The 23,233-nt window shown below is 49.6% G+C and overlaps 1 protein-coding gene across 1 annotated transcript; it reads right to left on the bottom strand.

The window, feature by feature from the left end:
• Positions 1-431: 431 nt before the first annotated feature.
• Positions 432-22,688, bottom strand: FAM83D (family with sequence similarity 83 member D). The gene is made up of 4 exons (XM_067708133.1): positions 22,175-22,688; positions 8,631-8,798; positions 4,638-4,762; positions 432-1,807 (listed from the first exon to the last, which is right to left on the bottom strand). Exons 1-4 carry the CDS (start codon positions 22,649-22,651, stop codon positions 895-897), a joined length of 1,683 nt encoding a protein of 560 aa, XP_067564234.1. The 5' UTR covers positions 22,652-22,688; the 3' UTR covers positions 432-894.
• Positions 22,689-23,233: the final 545 nt, after the last annotated feature.

The following is a 23,233-nucleotide window of genomic DNA, read 5'->3' as shown; positions in this document are numbered from 1 at the left end:
TTGTGGACCACGGGCTCTAGGCACTCGGGCTTCAGTAGTTGTGGCACATGGGCTCAGTAATTGTGGCTCACGGGCTCTAGAGCGCAGGCTCAGTAGTTGTAGCGCACGGGTTTAGTTGCTCTTAGATGTGGGATCTTCCCGGACCAGGGCTCGAACCCGCGTCCCCTGCATTGGCAGGCAGATTCCTAACCACTGCGCCGCCAGGGAAGCCCCCATCTAACTTTTTTTTTTTTTTTTTTTTTTTCATCTAACTTTTATTTTCTCTTTTATAATTTGGATCATCTACTCCTCCACCTCAAGACTCTTTTTAAAAAAATAAAAACTGCACAGACAGATATTAGGTGCATATACTTGTAACACACTCCTATAGTTAAACAGAAAAGTGCCAGAGAGAAGAAAAAAACAAAAAAACGGACACGAGCAACCACCAAACATCTGTTTAATGCTAAGAACACAGACATCCTAAAGAAGAGATAAACACTTAAGAAACAGAGTTTTGAGTTTTTTCCTAAACAGGATTTTGATCATGAAAACTAGCGTTCCAAACCTCGAAAACAATAGGGCATACAAACCTAGAAAAATGCAACACATATTTTATCTCTTATCTGAATTACCTGAGAACGCTGAAACATTCTCTTGAAGAGAGATCAGTATTAAAATCGTGCAAAGAAACTGTACCCATAGTGTTGAAACCATAAAACCAAGACCTGGCTTATACACGATAAGAACAAAATAAAAATAAAGCATGTAAAATAATATGCGGTTTACAGAATTCAAAGAAAATCAGGGTGAAAGAAAGGCAGTTAGGACAGGAGACATTCTATAAAGTGGGATGCTCCGATGATGTCTACTGCAAGCCCGGGTGAAGCCAGGCGCCCTGAACGTGTGGAGCGGTCACTGAGAGGAAGGATAAAGCGTGATTTCTCTAACAGCCAGCAAATTAGCTGATGACCTGGGAAAACTTCCAGAATTAAAGCTGAGGTAGTTTTCAGTAAGGAACGTTCTCCTTGAAAGCATGGCCAGCGCGTGGTTGAGCCGGGACCTGATTCCGGCAAAGTGAATCTGCCGCTCTTTATTCAACTTTCTCAATGAGTCCCTAGAGCACAGATCCAAGTGGGGGGTGCTCCAGTACTTGGGGTGTCCAGCTGTGACGACGTCATTGGCTCTGAGGGAAGTCTGGGAGCCGATGGAGCTGGCCACAGAGCCTTGGGAGGACAGAGAGGCGGAAGACCTCAAACTGGAGGATCGCGACACAGACGTCTTTGATACTGCTGACCCCTCTTTAGCCTGGGTTCCCAGAAAGGAGAGGACATTCTCGTCCATGTCAGTCTGGGTGCCAGTGCACGCCGTGGCCATGCTGGCTTGTGTCCCCACATCACTCATGCTCAAGGCGGGCGTCTCCTCTCCTGGCTCCGTCTGAGTGGTGGCATCGGTCGCCCTCCCGCCCTCCAGCCTGTCTCTGCGGCTGCTGAAGCAGCCCTCCTCACTGATGGTGGAGGCCTCAGAGTCCTCGCGCCCGGCCTCTGCCTGGCCCTCCTCACAGCCCGGCTCGGCCTTCCTGGGGCTGCTCGAGAGCCTGGCCAGCCGTAGCCGCAGCAGGTTGCCCAGCGTGAGCTCCTTGCACAGTGGTTTCTGGTTGATGAGATGGTCAAACCTACCGCTGATCCGGAAGCTGGACAGGCGTTTGGGGCTGATGGGCTTTGACTGTGCGTACAGTATCCGGAACTCCAGGTCAAAATGTTCAACCACCTGGCCGGACAGGATGACCAGGTTGCTGCTGTTTAATTTGCCATCCGTCCATGTAAAACTTGAGGATTAAAAACAAACAGACAGAAGCTGGTAAGGATGAGCGATCCTCATTTACTTATTGTCAACCTGAATATAAAGCCCAGATATCCTGAGACATAAGTCACAACTCTGGTGACAGCACACCTACCATGTAGTGTGAATGCAAGTTGCCTTAACACAGTACATAACCTAGGAATGCGTTAACACAAGAGTAAAACGGCCAAAATTTACACTCCTCGGCCTCAGAGTTGCTAAAAACTAGAAAGGGCTCCTAAAGCACTTAGGCCAGCACCCTCACCATGAGAAGCGAGGAAGGTGCCTAGCGACGACACAGGGGGAAGCTAGTGGCAGAGCCTAGACTGGGCCCCGGTCCCTCCTCCATGCTGCCCTTTTCACAAAGGGAGACAGGACTGTCATTCTAACGATGACACTGTTGCTCAGTGCACGTTTAGAGCTGACAAGTGGCCGTGCGCCCCTGCCTGTCCAGCGTACCTCCTCCTTCCCATGGTAACAGAACCCTGCCCCTCCCAGCACAGACAGCTTCATGTATGCACCCTCTCCAGTCACAACAGGGGTGGGCAGGTGAGCCAGGCTGGCCGGAGTATCCTATCCCCTGGGATGCGGGGACCTATGCAGGGTGGGCATGTGAGCTAGCGAGAGCCAGGGAATTTTGCAAGACTGATACCAGTGCAGAGAGAAAGAAAGTCTCCCTCTTTGAGAAACAGCTACTGAAGGCCACGTGAGGAAGCCTGGATCTTTGCCTGCAAATGGAGAGCCTGACAGAGAATAAAGATCAACTAGAGAAAAGCAGAACCAGGAGACTGTGTTCTGATGAATGCATGGCCCCTACGTCAAGGTGAGCTGAAAACAAAGGGTCCCTTTCTACACTTTCAAGTTATGTGAGCCAGTAAATTCCATTTTGCACACAGTAGTTTGAGTTAGCTTTCTGCACTTGAAGTCACCGCACTGATACAGAAATTCGTATCAGGAGTAGGGTGTTTTACATAAGAAATCATAAAACATAGTAGCAACTCTGTCTCTTGCAACCAAGAACCTAGGCTAATGCAAATTCACCTTGAGAGCTGCCTTCAGAGCCTGAGAAGAAAGAAACCCTCAGTGAAATCATGTAAACAGGACACCTAACACCAGGATTTTACAACGTCCTCAACAAACAGAAGCCATCCTCGTCTTCAATAGTAGCATATTTCATTTGTAGGGGGTAATTTTTATATTTTATATTTTTTTAGAACAGCCAAAAAACCATTTGGAGCTAAGTTTGGGTAATACAGATAAATCCTACTTCGGGTGAAAATCTAGTTTCCTCCTGTTATTTCCAAACATTTTATGAAAGAAAGTCTCCAAGAAGAGTTCAAGTTTTGTTCCAAGCAATGACAGTACTGTTTGAAAAGAAAGACACCAAGAGTTCCTTGATCTGCTGGCCTCATCTTGCACAAGCCTTTGCACACCCACCTTTACCCAGGGCTGACACATAGTTATCACTCAGGGATGCCTGCTTCTTCACAAATACGTTTTTCTGGGGCTTCCCTGGTGGCGCAGTGGTTGGGAGTCCGCCTGCCGATGCAGGGGACACAGGTTCGTGCCCCGGTCCGGGAGGATCCCACATGCCGCGGAGCGGCTGGGCCCGTGAGCCATGGCCGCTGAGCATGCGCGTTCAGAGCCTGTGCTCCGCAACTGGAGAGGCCACAACAGTGAGAGCCCCGCGTACCGCAAAAAAAAAGAGAAAAAAAACACGTTTTTCTATCCCTCTTTTTGGGGGGGGTGGGGGGGGGCTGTGCAGCATGCAGGATCTTAGCTCCCCAACCAGGGATCAAACCCATGATCCCTGCAGGGGAACTGCGGAGTCTTAACCACTGGACCGCCAGGGAAGTCCCCGTTTTTCTTTTTTAAACTGTAGAGACACACTTCACGTATAACATCAGAGTCTAACACAGAGGTGGCAGAACACACCACCATCAGAGAGACCTAAGTAAAAATGGTGTATCTTGGGCTTCCCTGATGGCGCAGTGGTTGAGAGTCCGCCTGCCGATGCAGGGGACACGGGTTCGTGCCCTGGTCTGGGAAGATCCCACATGCCGCGGAGCAGCTGGGCCCGTGAGCCATGGCCACTGAGCCTGTGCTCCGGAGCCTGTGCTCCGCAACGGGAGAGGCCACAACAGTGAGAGGCCCGTATACAGCAAAAAAAAAAAAAAAAAAATGGTGTATCTTAACCTCTGGAGATTGGTGTTTACCACTCTTTGTCTCCACCCTCCATTCAACTTCCCTGCTCTCTTCCCTCAGATGCCGTGCCAACGTGAGACTTCAAAGGTGGAGCCAGAAGCATGGATCAGTACTTTCTAGACTAAAGCACCAAATCACAAGGCTTGAAGCAAGGTGAAGGATTAAAGTAAGGGGGCTGCTTCAGCTGTGCCCTCTGCACTGAGGCAGATGCCTGCAACTGCCCTTCCCTTAAGGTAGGCAGGGACGTGGGGGGTCAAAGACCCCAAGGAACAGGAGTTGAGACTGTTCCTGTCTCTGTTAACCCCCAATTCATCCACTGCAGTCCTGGCTGAGCCTTGAATCTAGGACTCCCTCACTATCGGGTCTCCAGGCAAGTTTCAGCCTCTGTACTTTAGGTTTGTGGACAACGAGGCAGGGGAGGGGATCCCAGCCCGACCACCTTCCGGAGGAGGAGGCTTTGATTAACAGGCTCACACACACACAGATGCACACATAGCAGAAGGCTTGCCCATAAAGGCTCACACTGAGAGGAAAAAGCAGCTTTTACCTTTATATAGCACACTTCCTCTGCAAAGTTTAGATTAATAAGCATGGACGAGTCAGAAACTCACCTGTAGGAGCCTGTAGCCACACGAATGCCATCAATCAGTGTGAACTTTTCATGAACCTTCCCAACAATTTTAGTTCCTGACCTTGCATAGTAAATATTTCCTGTAATCGTCCGAACTGTCATCAGCTGTTGGTGGGGGAAATGGGAGAAGAAGAAATGAATGATCCAGTGAGCACATGATAAAAGAAGCCTTAGTTTACAATTTCCAAACAGACAAGCTTACTAGCAGGTCAGTGGTTCACGGTCACCATTCGGTAACAACACCCACAGCACGCAAGCCAGATGATTCTCAGGACTCAAGTAACGCTACTTAACATTTAGTTCATCTTCTTGCATGCTTTTTTATGCATGCATACTTATTTTTGAGACCTTCGGTTCATGTGGACACGTGCTCTAGAAGATTCACTTTTTGGAGACACTAAACAATAGAATCCAAGAAATGACTTTGAAACAAAATGTGGGGGGATAAAATCATCAAAGAAAACATGCCAGTGACAGATAACATTTTAACAAAGGTTTAAAGAAGCTAAGCTGATGTTTCTCCTCCTCTTTAGTTTTAATAGCATTGCTAATAAATAATAGCCCAGGATTCCCCTGGTGGCGCAGTGGTTAAGAATCCGCCTGTCAATGCAGGGTACACGGGTTCGGTCCCTGGTCTGGGAAGATCCCACATGCTGTGGAGCAACTTAGCCCATGCGCCACAACTACTGAGCCCCCGTGCCACAACTACTGAAGCCCGCACACCTAGAGCTGGTGCTCCGCAACAAGAGAAGCCACCACGATGAGAAGCCCACACACCGCCACAAAGAGCAGCCCTCACTTTCTGCAACTAGAGAAAGCCCATGTGCAGCAACAAAGACCCAATGTGGCCAAAAATAAATAAATAAATTTATTTTTTAAAAAAGTAATGATTAAACAGTATAGCAAGACATAACATCCAAAGAAGTGAAAACCTACATCTACACAAAAACCTGTACACAAATATTCATAGCAACTTTATTCATAACAGTAAAAAACTGGAAACTACCCTAATGTCCTTCAACGGGTGAATGGTTAAACTATGGTTCAACCATACCATATGATACAGTTCAGCAATGAAAAGGAACAATCTATTGATACACACAACAATTTGGACAGATCTCAAGGGCGTGAAAAAAAGCCAGCCTCAAAAGGTCACACACTGTATAATTCCATTTACATAACATTCTCTAAATGACAAAATTACAGAGATGGGGAACAAATTAGTGGTTGCCAGGGGTGAAAGATGCAGGGGAGGGCACGAGGAGGGGAGTGGATGTGACTATAAAGATGTAGCATGAGGGAGGTCTTTGTGGTGATTGAATAGCTCTGTATTCTGCTGGCAGTGGTGGGTACGCATATGTATACATGTGATAAAATGGCACGAAATAGACACACATGGTACCCATGTCAATTTCCAGGTTCTGATATTGTGCTGTAAGTTACATAAGGTATAACTATTGGGGGAAACTGGGTGAAGGATACATGGAAACCTCTATGTACTATCTTTGCAACTTCTGTGAATCTATCGCTACTTCAAAATAAAAACAAAAGACAAAACAAAAAAATTAGGGCATAGCATAACATTGTTTCTGCAACAGTCTTACCAAAATGCGTAATATGAATTTAACCATGGGGAAACATCAGATAAACCCATATTCTACAGAAAACTGGCTAGTATTCTTCAAAAGCATCAAGATTCTAAAAGACAAAGAAAGAGAGGAACAGCTCCAGATGAGAGGAAGCTAAGGAGAAATGACAACTAAATGCAAGATATGGTCCCAGATTGGATCCTGGATAAGAAAACCAGCATTCATGGAATGATGAGTGAAATTTATCATGTCTACAGAGTAGATAATAGTACTATATCAAGTTTATTTCCTGATTTTGAAATTTGTACTGAGGTTTGTAAGATGTAAACACTTAGAAAATTTGGGCAAAGAGTATCCAGGGATGCCTTATATTATTTTTCTAACTCCTTTGTAAATCAAATTATTTCAAAATGAAAATTAAAACAAACAGACAAAAAACCTAGAACCTTCCATAGAGGTGCACATGAAGCTGGCAGGGGAGGGCTTCCGGGCGATCCCTGAGCAGAGCTTCAAAGGGTCAACATATAATAACAAGCATAAAGAATATCACTGTGGGCAGATTTCAGTGTGGTTTTGTGCATCTTTCCCTTTGGAACTTACCTGAAGGCTATGTAGGCCTCTGTGATTGTGGTCAAAGCACTTTTTTTTTTTTTTAATTTTTATTTTACATTGGAGTATAGTTGATTTACAATCAAAGCACTTTTGAGTGCCTGCACACAAACGTATGACCAAGCTCCTGCAGGCAGGACACCCAACATTCTGGACCAGCCGCAGCACCAGGGCAGAAGAAGTCACCCCCACTTCTTCTGGTGAGGGGCAGGTTCACCAGCACACACAGGCCCTGGTGAGAGAAGCCTCCATGGCAAAGTGGTGCTTCCCGAAGAAGAAGTTAAGACATGATGAACATGGGTGAGGCCAAAAAGACAGATCTCCTTTTGACCCTTCCTAGAGGATCCAGACACCCACGAAGGCAGCAACCAACTCAGCAGGCAACTGAGTCAGCAAATACTCCTAGATTTCTGCTGAGTGGATGAATCAGAGCCAGTCACTCGATCAAAGTCATGGCCGGGCTATTCTGTGATCTTCCTGCTGCCCACACACAGCCTCAATTACAGCAAGAGCACCTTGAAATTAAACATCGACACCTTCAATTTCTTCACCAGGCTCTGCGGCAGAGCAGGTATGGACTAAACATCTAGTTAGATGGCGATGCACTTTCCAGGCCTGACTTGCATTTCCCTTGGGTCCACCTGACACATTTTTAAATTGACTGTCAGCTCACAGGGCTGACTGTTTCATTCCGTCTCCAAGCGCCAAGCCTTACCTCCATCATGGATTTGCTTTGAAGCACTAGTGACAAGTTAGTAGCTACCTAATTAAACCCAATCCTGTTTCCTCTTGAGGGAGAACAACCAACAAGAGCTCTCAAGAGAAGTTAAACAGTCAAAATTGTGTAAACCAAATTGCTTGATAATAACAAGGCGGTAAGTTCATGTCCCCTACGCGGTAGCCTACAGAACCAAAGTCCAACCTCTTCATTCACTTTGCTCATCGCTTTGTTTCCAGTACCTGGAACAATGAGTAGCTCAGGGTAGGTGCTCACATAGGTGAGAAACTAAGTTGATGAATTAAGGTGATGAACCAAGTTGATGAATTAAGTTCTGAAGCTCTTAAGTTGCTTAATTTTTAAGAAGTGAATGGTGTAATAAATGACTATTTTTCTTGCCTTTCTACTAAAGAGAACAAGCTTGCTAAGTTACATAACCTTACATTTAAATACTTAAGCTCAAATTACTTTCATGCTCAGAGCAAAGGACATAAAAGTCTAATTTTATAATAATGAGAAACGAGAGGCAGCATGTGACAGTGATTTAAGAACACTGGGGCTGCAGCCAGGCCGACAGATGGGGAAACTCCATCCCACTACTTTCTAGTTGTAGACACTGGGCTCTTGGTGTCACCACTTCCCAATATGAAACACAGGTATAACGCCACTCACCTGATGGGGCTGCTGTGAGGATTTAAGTTGCGTAACATTGTCAAGAGCCTAGGACAGTGCCAAGGACACAGCAGGACTCCGTAAACGGTGGTCCTTACAATTAAAATTGGAGCCTACCAGTGCTGCAGTCAAAAGCAGCAGCTTCCAAGGCAGCATCTTGCCATCAACAGACAAGCTCCCCATTAAGAGGTATCGTGATGTGAGGGAGAGGCCAAGGTCTGAACCTGACTCTGTCTTTCTTTCCTGTGAGGCTTCAGGCAAACGACTTTTCTCACGGCCTCAGGTCCCTCCCTTACAACGGGGAGACCACCTCCAATGGGGAGGTCACGGATGCTCAGTCATTATTTGCTGATTGTGGTGAAACTAGAAAGAGTGTAACACAAACCTTTTCCTCTTCAGGATGAACTTTCATATCCATGCACATATCCAAAAACTGAGAGAGCAGGGCGTGGTCCAGAAGGATGTAGACAGCAACTCCCTGTTTCCGACAGATTTCCTGCAGGTCTCGGAAGATGTCAATGTCCGTGAAAACATCCATAACCACTGCAATCACCTAGGGCGTGGGGCAGAGAGAAGAGCCAGCGGTCAACCCACAAGGACACCACCTTACAGCTCGTTGTCCGGACTCTGGACCCCATCTCAGAGCTGGGAAAGGATCCCTGTCCTACAATACTCTTCCTTCCTTCTCCTTCCACGGTATCAGTTTTCCTCTCACCGTGGACTCTTGTCTGTCTCCAAAGACACTCAGGCCACTGTATGCTACAAATCTGGACTTGACCCAGCCACTCTCCTCCACACTGCAAATTTCTCAAAACTATAGATTCATCCACTACTTTGACCTCCTATGAACTTGTTCCATTCAACTCTCTTCCTTTACTAAAAGCCCCGTCTCACAAGCTCAGCTCAGACCGGCAAGATATCTAGGTTCTGCAGCTAACCCACCATCATTTTAGACACGTGGCTTGTTGCCCATGTCTGTAAAACAGGTATGTAAAAACTTAAGAGTCTCTCTGAGGCCCCCCTTCTGGGTATACCAGTCTCCAAGTCTGATTTTATTGTCTGGTTTTGGATCATAATATGGTTTTCTATTATAATCTAGAAAGGGCCACCTCATCCACCACCAACTCATGGCTTGAAACTGACTGAGCCAGGCAAGTAGATTCTCCCACCTCCTGCCTCTGTCGCTGCACATCACCTCTTCATGACGTCTGCTCCCTCCACCTGTCAGGATCTAACCAAATGGCTTCCAGAGCGCCAGCCCCTCCTCTGTAAAAGGTGGTCTCTGAAGTTCTCTGGTATCTGTCCGCAGCGCAAGCCCGCAACAAGAGCACGGAAATATGTCCTAAGGATGCTGCCCTGCGGCTTGGACCAGTCCTTTCTGCTCCCCAACGACCCGGCTCCATTTGTGCCTCCTAATCAATTGTCCCCACTCAGCACACAGTACAGTTAAGGGCCACCTCAGCCACGTGGCCTTGGGTAGATTACAGCTGCTTCGAAAGTCTGTTTCCTTTGTTGCAAAATAGATTTGTCGTGAGCATTAAATGACTAGGCCACATCAAGTGCCCATACAAGAGGTCCCTCTGCTATCTGTTCATTGATTCGCTTGACCAGTCCAGAGCTTAAGCCGTGCAGACAGTTCAGCGCAGGGAAACATCTCCCAGCTCCTGGCTTTCCTGCTTAAAGAGAGGCCGCTCCAGCAGCAAAGCCTCTAATCACACCCTCTGCAGGTTTGAAAGCATGGCCGTCAGCTAATTCCTGGCAGGTCTGCGGCGGAACCAAAACACGTGGGTCTCGTACAAGCCCCTGCATCGGGTCAGAGCCAGGACTGTCACCTTAGGAAACCGCTCCCTGAAGCCAAGGTTTGGAGCTCTTCTGCAGGCTGGAGCTGCAATGTACCACCCTCCTCGTAACCTCATCAGTAAAAACATGAGTCTCTTCCAATCACATTAAATCCTTTCCTGAACGTTAAGGTGACTGACTTACAGGTCTGTGAGAGCAGAGGCCCCTCAATGGGACTGATTCATCTCTGGGGGCCCAGAGGACTCAGGCCAGTACCCGAGAATCATTACCCCTTAAGTATTTGGGTATCAAAGAAATGCAGAGGGGCTTCCCTGGTGGCGCAGTGGTTAAGAATCCGCCTGCCAGTGCAGGGTACACAGGTTTGAGCCCTGGTCCGGGAAGATCCCACATGCCGCGGAGCACCTGGGCCCATGCGCCACAACTATGGAGCCTGCGCTCCACAACTACTGAGCCCGCATGCCACAACTACTGAGGTCCGCGTACCTAGAGCCCGTGCTCCACAAGAGAAGCCACCACAATGAGAAGCCCGCGCACTGCAAAGAAGAGTAGCCTCTGCTCGCCGCAACTAGAGAAATCCCGCGTGCAGCAACGAAGACCCAATGCAGCCCCCCAATATAAATAAATAAATAAATTTATTTTTTAAAAAAGAAGTGCAGAGACAGACGATTTTACTGTCCATCTCTAACACCTCAGAGTCTTGTCCACCAGGAGAAGGGACCCAGAAATGCCAGCTCCCAGGAAGTCACTGCTGTGAGGGAGTCTGGGAAAGACAATTTATCTCTCTGGTTCCCTTTCTCTAATGTTGCCAAAGCCCCAGCTGTGAGCTATTCTTGGCAAAGGGTACAGCTAAACCCCACTGGAGACAATGATTTAGAAAATAAAAAGTGTTCCTTCTAAATTGGTGGCATCTTCAAAAGTTTATGTCCTCCAATGCATTTTTATACATCCTATCTGGAGATGTATCTATCCCACTAATTCAGGCCAAACAACTTACTGGTTAAAAGGCAGAAAGGCGTGGGCACAGTTCCCAGCTCTGTGGCTTACTGCTGTGTGACTCTGGGCAAGTTGCTTAATCTCTCTGAGTCTCAGTTTCCTCCTCTGGAAGATACGGATAATATCATCTAGCATCCACATCACAGGGCTGTTGTGATGATTAAATGAGACAAAGCATGGAAAGGGCTTCGCTCAGGCATGAACTAGGTGTTCAAATGCAGCCAGCACCTCAGAGTCTACTGTGGGCTGAACCCTGTGCTAGGTAGAAAGATGGCTATAAAGGATTCGACATGCACCTGACTTACCCACAAAGAGAGGACACGGGCTGCAGGGAAGGAAAATGATACTTACTGTAACAGGCAAGGAAATCAGGGGAACGCTTTGGGGGACGGGGAGACAGTAAAGCATCTCCCTTGCAGGCATAGACCCAACACAGGCCCTCAAATGTTTACCAAAGGAGAGAAAAGGAGGATTCCTGGAGGAGATGGCCTTTGAGTTGAATCACAAATCAGGACGATTTGGACAGGGGAGAAGCAAAGGGGAGGGCATCCGGCAGGAAGCCACATGATGACAGAGGAAGATGTAGGAAATGATGGGGTATGTCCCAGTCTGGCTGGAACGCAGAGTATGCATGAGAGGGAGCGACAGGACGTGACTGAGAGACAGGTGAGTGTGCAGGAGCATGGAAGGCCTTGGATGCCAACCAAGGTGTCAGGATCATACAGGCCATGGAGGGGAGGAGGTATAGGATGAGTGATGAGTTTAGTGATGAACCCAACAGGACAGAAGAAGCTGATGCTGGAAGTGTTGGTTGGAGATGTGGCCCCCCTCCTGCAACATAGGGCCACACACCTAAGTACCTGAAACACAGCAGGCACTTAGGTAGCTTTTTAGGTTCAGCAAATGTTTAGGAGGACTAAAGACTGAAAGAATAAAAATCAGTGATAGAGGTTTTGACGGTGGGCCAGGCAGGAAGCCATTAGGGTCACAGAGAAGGGAAAGGGGCCCGTGGGAAAGGTAAGCAATGTTCTCCCTGGGATGAGGGAGGAGAGACGGGGGTGGAGGGAGGCTGATTCAGGTCCACACAAACAGCAAACAGAAACAGAAACAATCTTGAGAGAGAGAGAGGTTTTGAAACTGATTTTGAGGTGGCAGTAAAACTTCATAAAGGGGTTCTGAATACACACATGTGAGAATGAGTCGAGCTCATAAGAGAAAGTGAGAGAAAATCAATCCGGGGTCAGTCCCCGTCCTCAGGAGAGACAGGAGGTGAGTGCAACGGGGCCGATGGATGTGCACCCAGGTGCCACCGGGACAGAGCCGAGGAAGCGGGCCCAGCTGGCCGGGCTAGAGAGGGCTGGAGGGTTGCTGGAAGCAGGGCCCCAGGAGCGGGGCCCACAGCATAAGGCGCCTGCCAAACTGAATTTTGATTTATCATTTAACAAAACAATTGTGCAAACAACCCCCTTTGTTAGGTAGTGAGTCAGTATCTAATTTGCTGTTAGTTTCATTGCTTGGTTTTGAAGCTTCAACCTTTCCTGTGTGCTGAAAATAGTTGGGTTTGAACGCCCACGGGGTACTTAGAAGGTAGATGGAGATGCTTCTCCCTCTGACTCCCCCTGCATCCAACATCCCCTCCTCTTTCTAGAGCAGGACCTTTAAAAGACTTCTGGAGGAAGAACAGCCCTATGGGTGGAAGCAGTCAGCAGGAAGGCCCGCCTTCCTTCCAGACCCCATCCCCGCTCCCCCTTACTCTCTGCCCTCAGCCCCACCCCACCCCCGCCCCCATGCAACCAAGCCCGGCGCAGCTGAACTAGACCTGGGGCTTCTCAAGTCTGTGAAGGGACAGACTCTTCTCTGAACTGAGCAATGACCTGGGCTCATTTGCTAGCCAGCTGAGTGTCTGCTTTGCAGAGCTGGCCACATCTCCTAGGTGTTGGCGTCCACGCTGCAGGCTGCTGGGCCCTAGGAGAGCACCTGGACTTGAAAGCGGTCATCACTCCCACTCCCTGAGTCATACCGCAGGATGGACAAAAGAGAGACACATGGGCAGGCGGGCATCCCATGCTCATCAAGTGCCCACATGGTCACAGTGGGTATTGCCCTGTCCCAGCCTATGCTACAAAGAGCCTACCCGCTCTCCTAGAGGTGGAAAGCTCTGCAAGTGGTGGCTTGTGAGTGTCCGATCCAGGGTCAAAAGCCCATCTGCAACTCAGCGCACGTTGGTCCTAACATGACACCTAAAGAGGAAACACCCAGCTGTCGGAGCCTGGATGGTTGGTCTGCTGCCAGTCCCCATGCTGTTCCTGCTCTTCTCCAGCCACATCTACAGCAGCCACTCCTGCATCAAGTCCCATGTCATCATCGCAGGTGACAAAACCTCAAGCCTTTCCTCCCTCAGTCACTCCTACCCGTCCCTCGATGATTTATACCATGGGACCCGGTGATCCACGTGGTTACAGGTAGCAGTCCCCGGGGTATTCTGCACAGGCCCTGTGTATGTTACTTTTCACACAGAACTGAAATCTTTTCTGTTTTCCAGAAGCTCTAAAGAGGTATCCCGAGATTTGAAAACCCCGTTAATTGTTATCTCCAATTTACTGATAAGAAAAATAAAGCGTGCAGAGGTTCCGTGACTTGTTCAAGGTGACACACTCAGGCAAACGCAGGAGCTGGAATTTCAGCCCAGCTGACCCCAGAGCTACCTATTAAAAAGTGTTAGATTGGGACTTCCCTGGCAGTCCAGTGGCTAAGACTCCGTGCTTCCAATGCAGGGGGCACAGGTTCGATCCCTGGTCAGGGAGCTAAGATCCCACATGCTGCACGGTGCGGCCAAAAAAGAAAAAAAAAGTGTTAGATTAAACATTATTGCAAACAAATCTAATGTTCCGTCTTCAAATGATTGAAAGCTTAGACTAAATCCTGGAAGGATCAGTAGAGTATTCCGTGAAGTATATGAGATTGAGCCCATCACAAAGGAGGATCACTAAGAACACAAAACAACTTGCCGAGCGAACGTCAGGCACCTTGAAATGCCCTAGGACAGCAGGCACTTCTTTCTGCGGGCAGTTCTGCTAACTCCGAACTGACTAAATCAGGAAACCTTGGGAGGCACAGATGATGCTACATGAACAGGCTACAGAGCTAGACCTGGACGTGGATGCAGGCTCCTCCACTTCTCGTCACCGTGTTCCCTCTAGCAAGTTACTTCCATTCTGTTGGCTTCTGCAACATGCAAATAATGCTACCCACCTTGTAGTGTTTGCAGTGGGTTTGGTCAAGAGAGAACACTTGACAGTTCCTGGCACCACAGAAAGCCCTTATATGGCAGCTGTCATAGTCTTAGTCCTAATTCTGCCACCGACCCTGGCCAAGTCATTCTACCTGAGCTCGGCATCCTCAAACACGGCTCCTCCGAGCTCTATCATCTGATTCACACACCCTCGATGGGCGGGGCAGGGCTCTGAGCAGGCACTTGAGCAGCCTCGAGGGGCTACTCAGGGTTGGTCGTTCCTGTTCTCATTCCAGCTCTTCCTCTGCCTGGAGCAGGAAGTCTGTGTCACTCACCCCTTCTCACTGCACCTCAGTTTCTCTCCCTTCCCACCCATGGTCATAAAGCAAGGACACATGAGAGAGATGCTTGGAATTCTACCAAAGGTCTACGCACGTGCAAAGATGCTTCAGCCTGTTGGTGGTCAACAAGAGCCTGCCTGCTGAATTCCTCACGTTGACTGAGTGACACCCGACTCGACTTCCTTCAAGTCCCCAGGGCTCCTGCCTCTTCTGGAGACCTTCTTGCCAAAAAAAAAAAAAAAAAAAAAAAAAAAGACCTATATTTTCACCCCATGTATTACAGATTTTAACAGAACAGAAATTTTCTCCTGGAAATTTCTTTTAACATCTTTAAATAATGGGGCTTCCCTGGTAGCACAGTGGTTAAGAATCTGCCTGCCAATGCAGGGGACACAGGTTACAGCCCTGGTCGGGGGAAGATCCCACATGCCACGGAGCAACTAAGCCCGTGCACCACAACTACTGAGCCTGCTCTCTAGAGCCCGCGAGCCACAACTACTGACCCCACGTGCCACAACTACTGAAGCCCAGGTGCCTAGAGCCCGTGCTCCACAACAAGAGAAGCCACCGCAATGAGAAGCCCGCGCACTGCAGCCAAGAGTAGTCCCCTTTCACCGCAACTAGAGAGAGCCCGCGTGCAGCAACGAAGACCCAACGCAGCCAAATATAAATAAATAAATAAATTTATTTTAAAAATTAAAATAAAATAAAATCTTTCAATAATGATCTTGATATCAACTTCAGGGTTTAAAGACAAAAAGAACATCAATTTCCACAGCAAAACCTAAATTCATTCGTGCGTGTTGTTTTCTCTAAGTTTCATGGGCTCTTATAAAATTAGCAATTTAAGTATCAGATTAAATTGCCGATGGAGCCTCTATCTGCAGAGAGTGGCCTGGGGCCCCTCTGGGAAGGCAGGGGTGGGTAAACCAATTTTTCAATGGCCCCAGGGGTGCAGGGACCAGCCACATACAGCAACATTTCCTCTGCACTATTCCAGCATGAAGTACACAGGCGGGCTGGGCTTTTTCAAAGGGAGGGGAAAGCATCAAGAGACGTTTTGCGGGGGGAAGGGGCTTTATCATCGTGAGTTATTTTTTTTTTATAATTATGTAAAACATCTGCCTGGCTCCCAAGTCCAATCGACAAAACAAGCTACATCCAGAGACACCTAGCTTCCATCCTTGTCCCTTCTCTTCTGCCCTCCCCACAAAGATAATAACTTCAACTAGTTTTGGGTTTCTCCCATTTTTTAAAAAATATAAATAAAAGTATGCATGTGTACACATACTCATTTATGTTACTAAACGAGTACGTATATGTGTGTATACATATGTATATGTATATGCTCATATCCCCCCTGTAGATAAAAGGCAGCATATGATACGCGTTGTTCTAGACTAGTGCTGTCCCAGCAGAACCTTCTTAGATGGTGGAGGTTCTGTATCTGCACTGTCCAACATGGCCGCCACTAGCCATAAGCAGTGATTAAATACTCGAAATATGACTAGTGCAATAAAGGAACTGAGTTTTTTAATGTATTTCCTTTTTTTTTTTTTTGCGGTACACTGGCCCCTCACTGTTGTGGCCTATCCCATTGCAGAGCAACAGGCTCCGGACGCGCAGGCTCAGCGGCCATGGCTCACGGGCCCAGCCGCTCCGCGGCATGTGGGATCTTCCTGGACCGGGGCACAAACCCGTGTCCCGTGCATCGGCAGACGGACTCTCAACCACTGTGCCACCAGGGAAGCCCTGTATTTCCTTTTAAGTCACATAAATTTAAATAGCCACAGGTGGCCAACGGCTGCCACACTGGTCACTGCGGTTCTAGCCACTTAATCGTAGGAAACAGAGCTAGTGCTCATCCCTTTTCAGAGCTGCTAGGCGCTGCACTGTGCAGAAGGATCCGTTTACTCACCAAGCTGCCACTGACGGATGTTTGAGCCCTTCCAGCCTTTTGCTGTTATAATCAGTGCTGCAACAAATAGCCAACTGCATAGGCCTGTTCATATTTTTCGCCAGTGTATCTTTGGGACAGATACACAGACATAGAACTGCTAGGTCAATGGGTAAATACAACTGAAATTTTGCTGAATATTGCCAGATTCCCCTCCAGAGGTTCTATCATTTGCATCCGGACTTTAAAAAAGCCAGTAGGCCTACTACTTTTCTTCATGAGAGAACTTATCCTTTATCCATAAAGGAACCAGAGAATAATTCTGCAGCTTCGCTATTGCCCAATGGATGCCAGGTGAAAAGACTAAAGAAATGAAATGGCAGACAGAAAACAGAATAGTGGTTGCTGGGGGCTGAGAGGAGGAGGGAATGGGGAGTTATTGTTCAGTGGGAACAGAGGTTCCTCTTGGGAAGATGAACAAGTTCTGGACCTGGATGGTGGTGATGGTTGCATGTGGTGATGGTGAATGTCCTTAATCCACTGATCTGTACCTTTTAAAAAAAGTGCTAAATTTTGTTACATATATTTTACCACAATTAAAAAGAAGAAAGAAATGAAATGGCGAAAGACTCCGAAATCCTTAACCTGACACACAGAACCAAAAGGAAGGGATAAAAAGTAGCCACACTTAGTCTAGTGGGCAGCATCTCACGCATCGGTGAGATTTCCTAGGACAGTGGTTCTCAACCAAGGGCAATTTTGCCCCTCAGAGGACATTTGGCAATGTCTGGGGACACTTTTTAAAATTGTAAAATATAGAACATATATAATATTTCCATCTTAACAATTCCTAAGCATACAATTCAGTGGCCTTAATTACATTTGCAATGCCGTCAGCCCTCACCACTATCTGTTTCCAAAACTTTTTTATCACCCCCAACTGAAACTCTAACCACTAAAGCAGTAACTCCTTCTTCCCCTGACCCCCTCCCCAGGGGAGACATTTTTGAACGTGATGACCATTTTTTGGCGGGGGCCAGTGCTTCTGGCATCCACTGGGTGGAGGCCAGGGATACTACTCAGCATCCTACAATGCACAGGACAACCCCTCAGAACAAAGAGCGTTATCCCGTCCGAAACGTCAATAGTGATGAGGTTGAGAAAGCCTGCCCTGGGTTCCGAACAGGAACTGCTCACACTGCACAGGTTCAATTGCAACTCAGAGGAGGACTGTGCAAGGCCAGGAGGGCCTTAATTTGGATACATCCACGCGCACACCAGGGGTCTCCAACAGATTCCTCAGCTGTTACTCCTCCTAGGAGGCAGGACTCTTTGTCAACACAACGACAGCTTTTTACAAATGCTCAGGTTATCAAAAGGATGCCCAAGTGTGAAGTCATAGCAAAAGTGCCCCTTTGGAACAAAAGCTCGTAGGGAATGGGCGGCTGGTAAGAGCGATGGCTCTGGAGAGTGCAAGACCTCCTAGCAGGGTGAGCTTTGTCTGTGAGCTCCCATCCGGACGCTATGAATATCCCAAGAGCCTCGGCAACAGCACATCACCAAGTGAGGGCACACAGCACTTCCAGGCAAGGTCTCCACTCCCAGCCGATCTGTGGGGGCCAGAGCCCAGCCCAACGCTGATTCACATGGCAACAGAGACAAAGAAATGAATGACTCATCAACAAATACAGTAGTACAGGGATAGATTCTAGAGTATGTGTGTAGGGGGAAATCCTGTGTAGTTCAAAATTCCCCTAAGAGCAGACACCTCAGCTCTCAAGAAGTCCAAAGGGGGGAAAAAGTCCAAAACAGTACTTCCTCCAGCTTTGGTGAAGCTCAACTGAGCCCCAAGTCAGCTTGCATTCAGAAGCCACGCTGTACATGAATCGTGTGTTTCTAGGTGCTGTACCTCACTCAACGCAGCAGACCCACGCTTTGAAAGGTGCGCAGAAACTGAGCCCACGGCAGAACTGGCAGGTTCACAGCCCTGGTCCCACCTACCCTGGGACAAGTCCTTGCTGAGCAGATAGGCAGGCAAACTCACTTGCTGAATGATCAAAGGTGCACGTGAGACGTCTCCGCTGTACCTACTGAGCACTATTCGGTGCCAGAGGCCCTACAAGCCTAAACGGCTCAAAAGCAACATGAGCCCTGGATGAGGACCCATCCCAGAACCATCCATTGAGGCCGCAGAGCCAGGATCAGACACCACCATTTACCAAGTGAGCCTGGCTTCTTGTGCCTGTACCCTGACCACCCCAGTCTCCTTCCTGCCAAGGGGAGATCCAGTCCTGTCATCGTCATTTTCCTTTTTCTTCAATATGCAACATGGAAATTAAAAGTTCAAATCTTAAGAAACCCTTAAAAAAAACCCAGCTTATTGAAAACTACCAAAGCACCAACCCTCCCTCATGGCAGGGGGCCCTGTGGGGTGGTGAGTGGTCGAGAGCCCGGGCTCAGGGGCCAGGCAGACGGGCTCATGCCCAGCTCTGTCCCACACTAACTGTATCTTGGGGAAGCTACTTATCGTCTCTGTGCCTGGTCTCTTCTTAATTGTGGCCTCCTCTTAAGTTGGGGAGGGTTAACTGAGAGAGTCCAGGTAAAGGGCTTAGCACAGAAACTGACCCTTTAAAAGTGCTCAATCACACCGTCAAGCGCTTTCGCCATCTGAACACAGACACAGAACGGCTTCTCATCTCATCTGGAAACGGCCTGAGACCTACATCTCCACAGTCCTCGCCGTCACAGGTATTGGACTTCAAAAGATGTATTCGGAGTGACACAGCCACTCCTGTGTACACATCCCACACCTCTACCTGCAGCAGCCGCACTGGACCAGCCACCAGGTTAGCTCTCTAACACCTGTCTCCTCCACAGATTCCTGTCCACCTGGGGACAGTGACGCCTCCTTACCTCCACATGGCACAAGGCAGAGCGTGGTGGCTGACAGTGCTTAAGAGATGCTGTGCCTCGGTTTGAGTCCTGGCTCTGTCATTCCCTGGCTGTGTGACCTCGGGGCAACTTAACTTCTCTATGCCTCAATGTCATCAGCCACAAAATGGAGCTAATAATCGCACCTACCTTAGGGTTACTTGCAACAGTGCCTGGCAGAGAAAGCATTATTATGTTTTGGGGTTTTGGGTTTTTTTTTTTTTACATAAAAGAGATGGTGTCTGAGACCTCAAGTTTAGCGTGTCTCAAATCCCACTCACCTCCCCATCCCTACCCTCAGCCTCATTCTTCTCCTGTATTCTAATTTCGTGGCATCACCACTCACCCAAGCTAAAAAACCTCAAGTCTTCCTATACCTTCTCCTTGGCCTTGCCTACTTCCCTGCCCTCTCTCTCACTACCCTTGCGGTCCATCGAATGACCAAGTCCTGTCAATTCTACCTAAAATTCTTCCCCTGCCCGAGCCCCAGCACTGCCTTAGCACAGACCCCCTTAGACCCCCTTCTCACGTGTAGATCCCTAAGCCCCTCCTTACTACCACCTCTACTCCAGTCTCGCCCCTCTCTAACCCATCCCCCTTCCTGCTCTCGCCAGCATTTACTGCTCAGGAACCCCAATCTGATCAGCTCCTCTCCTCCCTTTAAACCTGCGATGGCTCCGCACTGCTCCTTCCAGTAGCGTGCGAAGCCCTCGACAGTCTGGCGTCAGTCTTTCCCTTCAGCCTCCTCTCCTACCATTAACTCCCACATACTCTCTGCTCCAGCTGTGAGGAACGTGGCTGCCTCCCCAAATGCCAGGTGTTTTCACACTTCTGGGCCGGTCCCTATCCTCTGGTCTGGCAAGGCCCACCCATCCTCTTGGACCCAGCTCCAAGGTCACCATCACTCCTAAAGCTTTCTTCAGCCTGCAGCAACTTCCTCACTACTTCCCGCCAGCAGACTGTCAACTCTCAAGTGCAAGCAAGGATCGTATCCTTCACCTGTGGCCCCAGCCCCTGGGGCACAGTGTCCAATACACAGTAGGCTCTGAATAAGCAAGCAATCTGGCATATGGCAGAGACACTGAAAATACTCATCAGATTTAAAGGTAACGTACCACCTTTCTCAGTTAAAACTGCCCAGCTTCCAAATACAGAATCTTGAACATACAAGTGTGTAGCTGGACTAGGGCACAGAGCACGGCAGGAGGTTCTACCCAGGAATGCATTAGAGAATGCCTACAAGACAAAGGTGTCTGAGCATCAGCCTTGAGCCCCTTCTAAGACCAGCATGAGTTGATGGACAGTCTTCCCTCTGGTCTTAGCTCCAGTGCCCCTCCACTACCACTAAAAATCGGATGTAAGCAAGAGGATAGGGCAATTCCTCTCTCTTTCATGGAGACCCGTTCATTACTTTTCTGAAGTTCCAAGTGCCCAAGTTCTCCCCCTAGACGTGATCGTTGGGAAGGCACACCTATCCTAAAATGGTGTCTTTTTCCATCTTTTCAATCCTCCCGCTGAACCCATAGTGTCTGTTGCATCAAAAGGACCCTCAGCACACCCAAAGCACCGCAGGACTGATAATAGCCTAGCTGGAGCCCACACCTACTTCCACAAAGGCAAGGCACTAGCCTACCGTACCCCCTACGCACTGCAACCCCACCATCAGGAAAAGAGCACCCAGCGCAGGGACACTGGTAAGTCAGGGCTTGTCCCTTCTTGGCTACTTCAATTGCCTTGATGCACAGATATCATAACCACAGTCAGACACACAGGTACGAGCCCTACCAAGTCTTACCATGGCCTGGGGCTTTACCTGCCATGTCTCTGGCACAGGCAGACAGCCAGGAAGCTGGGCACTGCCAGTCAGCAAGCGAGGTGGCATTTGATCATGGCTCTGGAGGAATGAGTCTACTGCCACACCCTACCCACCCCTCCCACCTTCTGGGCTGCATTCTTCCTCCCAGACCCCTAGTACCCAGCACCCTGCTGCAGTCTCATCCTGGCTGGCAGAGAGACAAAACCTCCCACTGCACCCCAATACCTTGTCACACTAAGAGTCAGACAACAGCACCAAAACCCACTGTGAAGAGAGAGATGACTTAATGCAGGGGTATCTGCATTTTTTTTTCCAGCTTATGGAAACGCAAACTCCCTTCCCCACCCATTCACTAAAGGAGCAACTTCCCCTCCAGGCCTGCAGGAGGAAAAAGGGTCGGGGCTCACTTTGCCACTCTGGTATGTATCTTCTTTCTACAACAAAAGACACGTGCAGGTGACTAGCAATGATAGATTCCTAATGCCCCGCAGTTGTCTCTGGGGACAACTTTCAGGAATTTTCCCCTAGGTTATGCGCTTCTTAGGTATTGCATCTCCTAAGAAGCTCCTGAAAGCGGGATCTAGAGTTGGCTGACAGCCAGTCTGACAACTGGTTTTAACTGAAAGCTGTAACTAGCAGGACTTCTGATCACCCTCCTAGGGAATGTGAATGTTAGGAGTTGGAACTTGGGCACAATCCGCCTTCTTGGGGACCGAGACTCCTCCCACTCTCCCCTGCCACGAGGAGCGGCCAGGGAGGAGATCGGGGATCCGAGGGGATACACGCAGAGTGGGGCAAGTCGGGACCCCGGGACCACCCGGCTCGCGCTCCTAGCAGACCTCAGTTTCCCGTTTTTGAAGGGAGTGTCCCGTCGGACCGGGGACCGAGGTGACCCGAGGAGCCGGGCCGCGACGCTCACCTCTCGCGCTGAGCGGAGCTGCTGGCGCAGCGCGTCCTTGCAGCCATAGGGGCCGCGGGCGCCCGTGCCGCGGGGCTGGAAGTGCGCCTCGACGCGCGTGGCCCCGCGGTAGGCGCCCTTATAGAAGGAGGGCCAGCCGAGCTCCAGCAGCGGCGGCTCCAGGTCCGACTGCTCGGGGAAGTAGGTGCCGGAGGAGCAGTCGTGCGACGAGCCGAAGGAATCCTCGGCACCCGCTGCCGCGCCCTCCTCGCCGGGCCGCTCGGCCGCGCCTAGGATGGCGCGCACCTCGTCGGGGTTTAGGAAGCGGCCGAGGCGCTCGCGTCGCAGGAAGGCCGCGAAAGCGTCGGGGCCGCCCGCCACCAACTCCTCGAGCGCCAAGCGCCGCTCCTCGCTGTACAGCTCGGCCGGGTTGGGCGGCCCGCACGGCGACAGGCAGGCTTCGGGCAGTTCGTCCAGGCCACCGGACCGCAGAGCCATGGCGGCGCTCTGACACAAGACGGCTCGGACCACCACGAGAGTGCAGGACACTTTATAGGCACCTTTGAATCTAACCGGCCCGCGCCATTGGCCGCACCGCCCCTCCCTGGCTCTTCCATTGGCTGCCTTGTTGTGACGGCAGAGTCCGGAAGCAGTGCACGCCTCTACGACTCCGCCCCCTGAAGTGCTATTGGCTGCCCCGCGGCGCGGCCCGGCCCCGCCCCGCCCCGCAGCCCTGCCCCACCCAGCGCCTCCGTAGAGGCCCGGGACTGCTGCTGAGACCACGTTCTTGCTCCGTGGTTGCTCAGCGGAATTTAGTCTTGGCGACTACGTTCCTGTTCCGAGGTAGCGTTCCTGCTATGGTCCTGCGGGGAGCCGAGTTCATCAAGATCAACTAGAGAGCAGATGTCAGGCCTGAGTGGCCGTGGTACCCGGGGCGGTGGGGCAGGCAGGGAGCCCGAACTGAAGCCGGAGAGCCCGACCACAGCCATCCTCGCGCTCCCCCTGCCGGCCGCCCCACAGCGCGGCCCTACAAGGCCCAGGGAGGTCAGAAATGTGAACTGGGAGGAGAGGCTGGGACCT

The sequence above is a fragment of the Pseudorca crassidens genome, chromosome 15 (genome assembly GCF_039906515.1).
Source record: "Pseudorca crassidens isolate mPseCra1 chromosome 15, mPseCra1.hap1, whole genome shotgun sequence".
NCBI classification, from domain to species: Eukaryota; Metazoa; Chordata; class Mammalia; order Artiodactyla; family Delphinidae; genus Pseudorca; species Pseudorca crassidens.
Note: the sequence above shows the minus strand (reverse complement) of the source record. Positions and strands in the feature narration are given on the sequence as shown.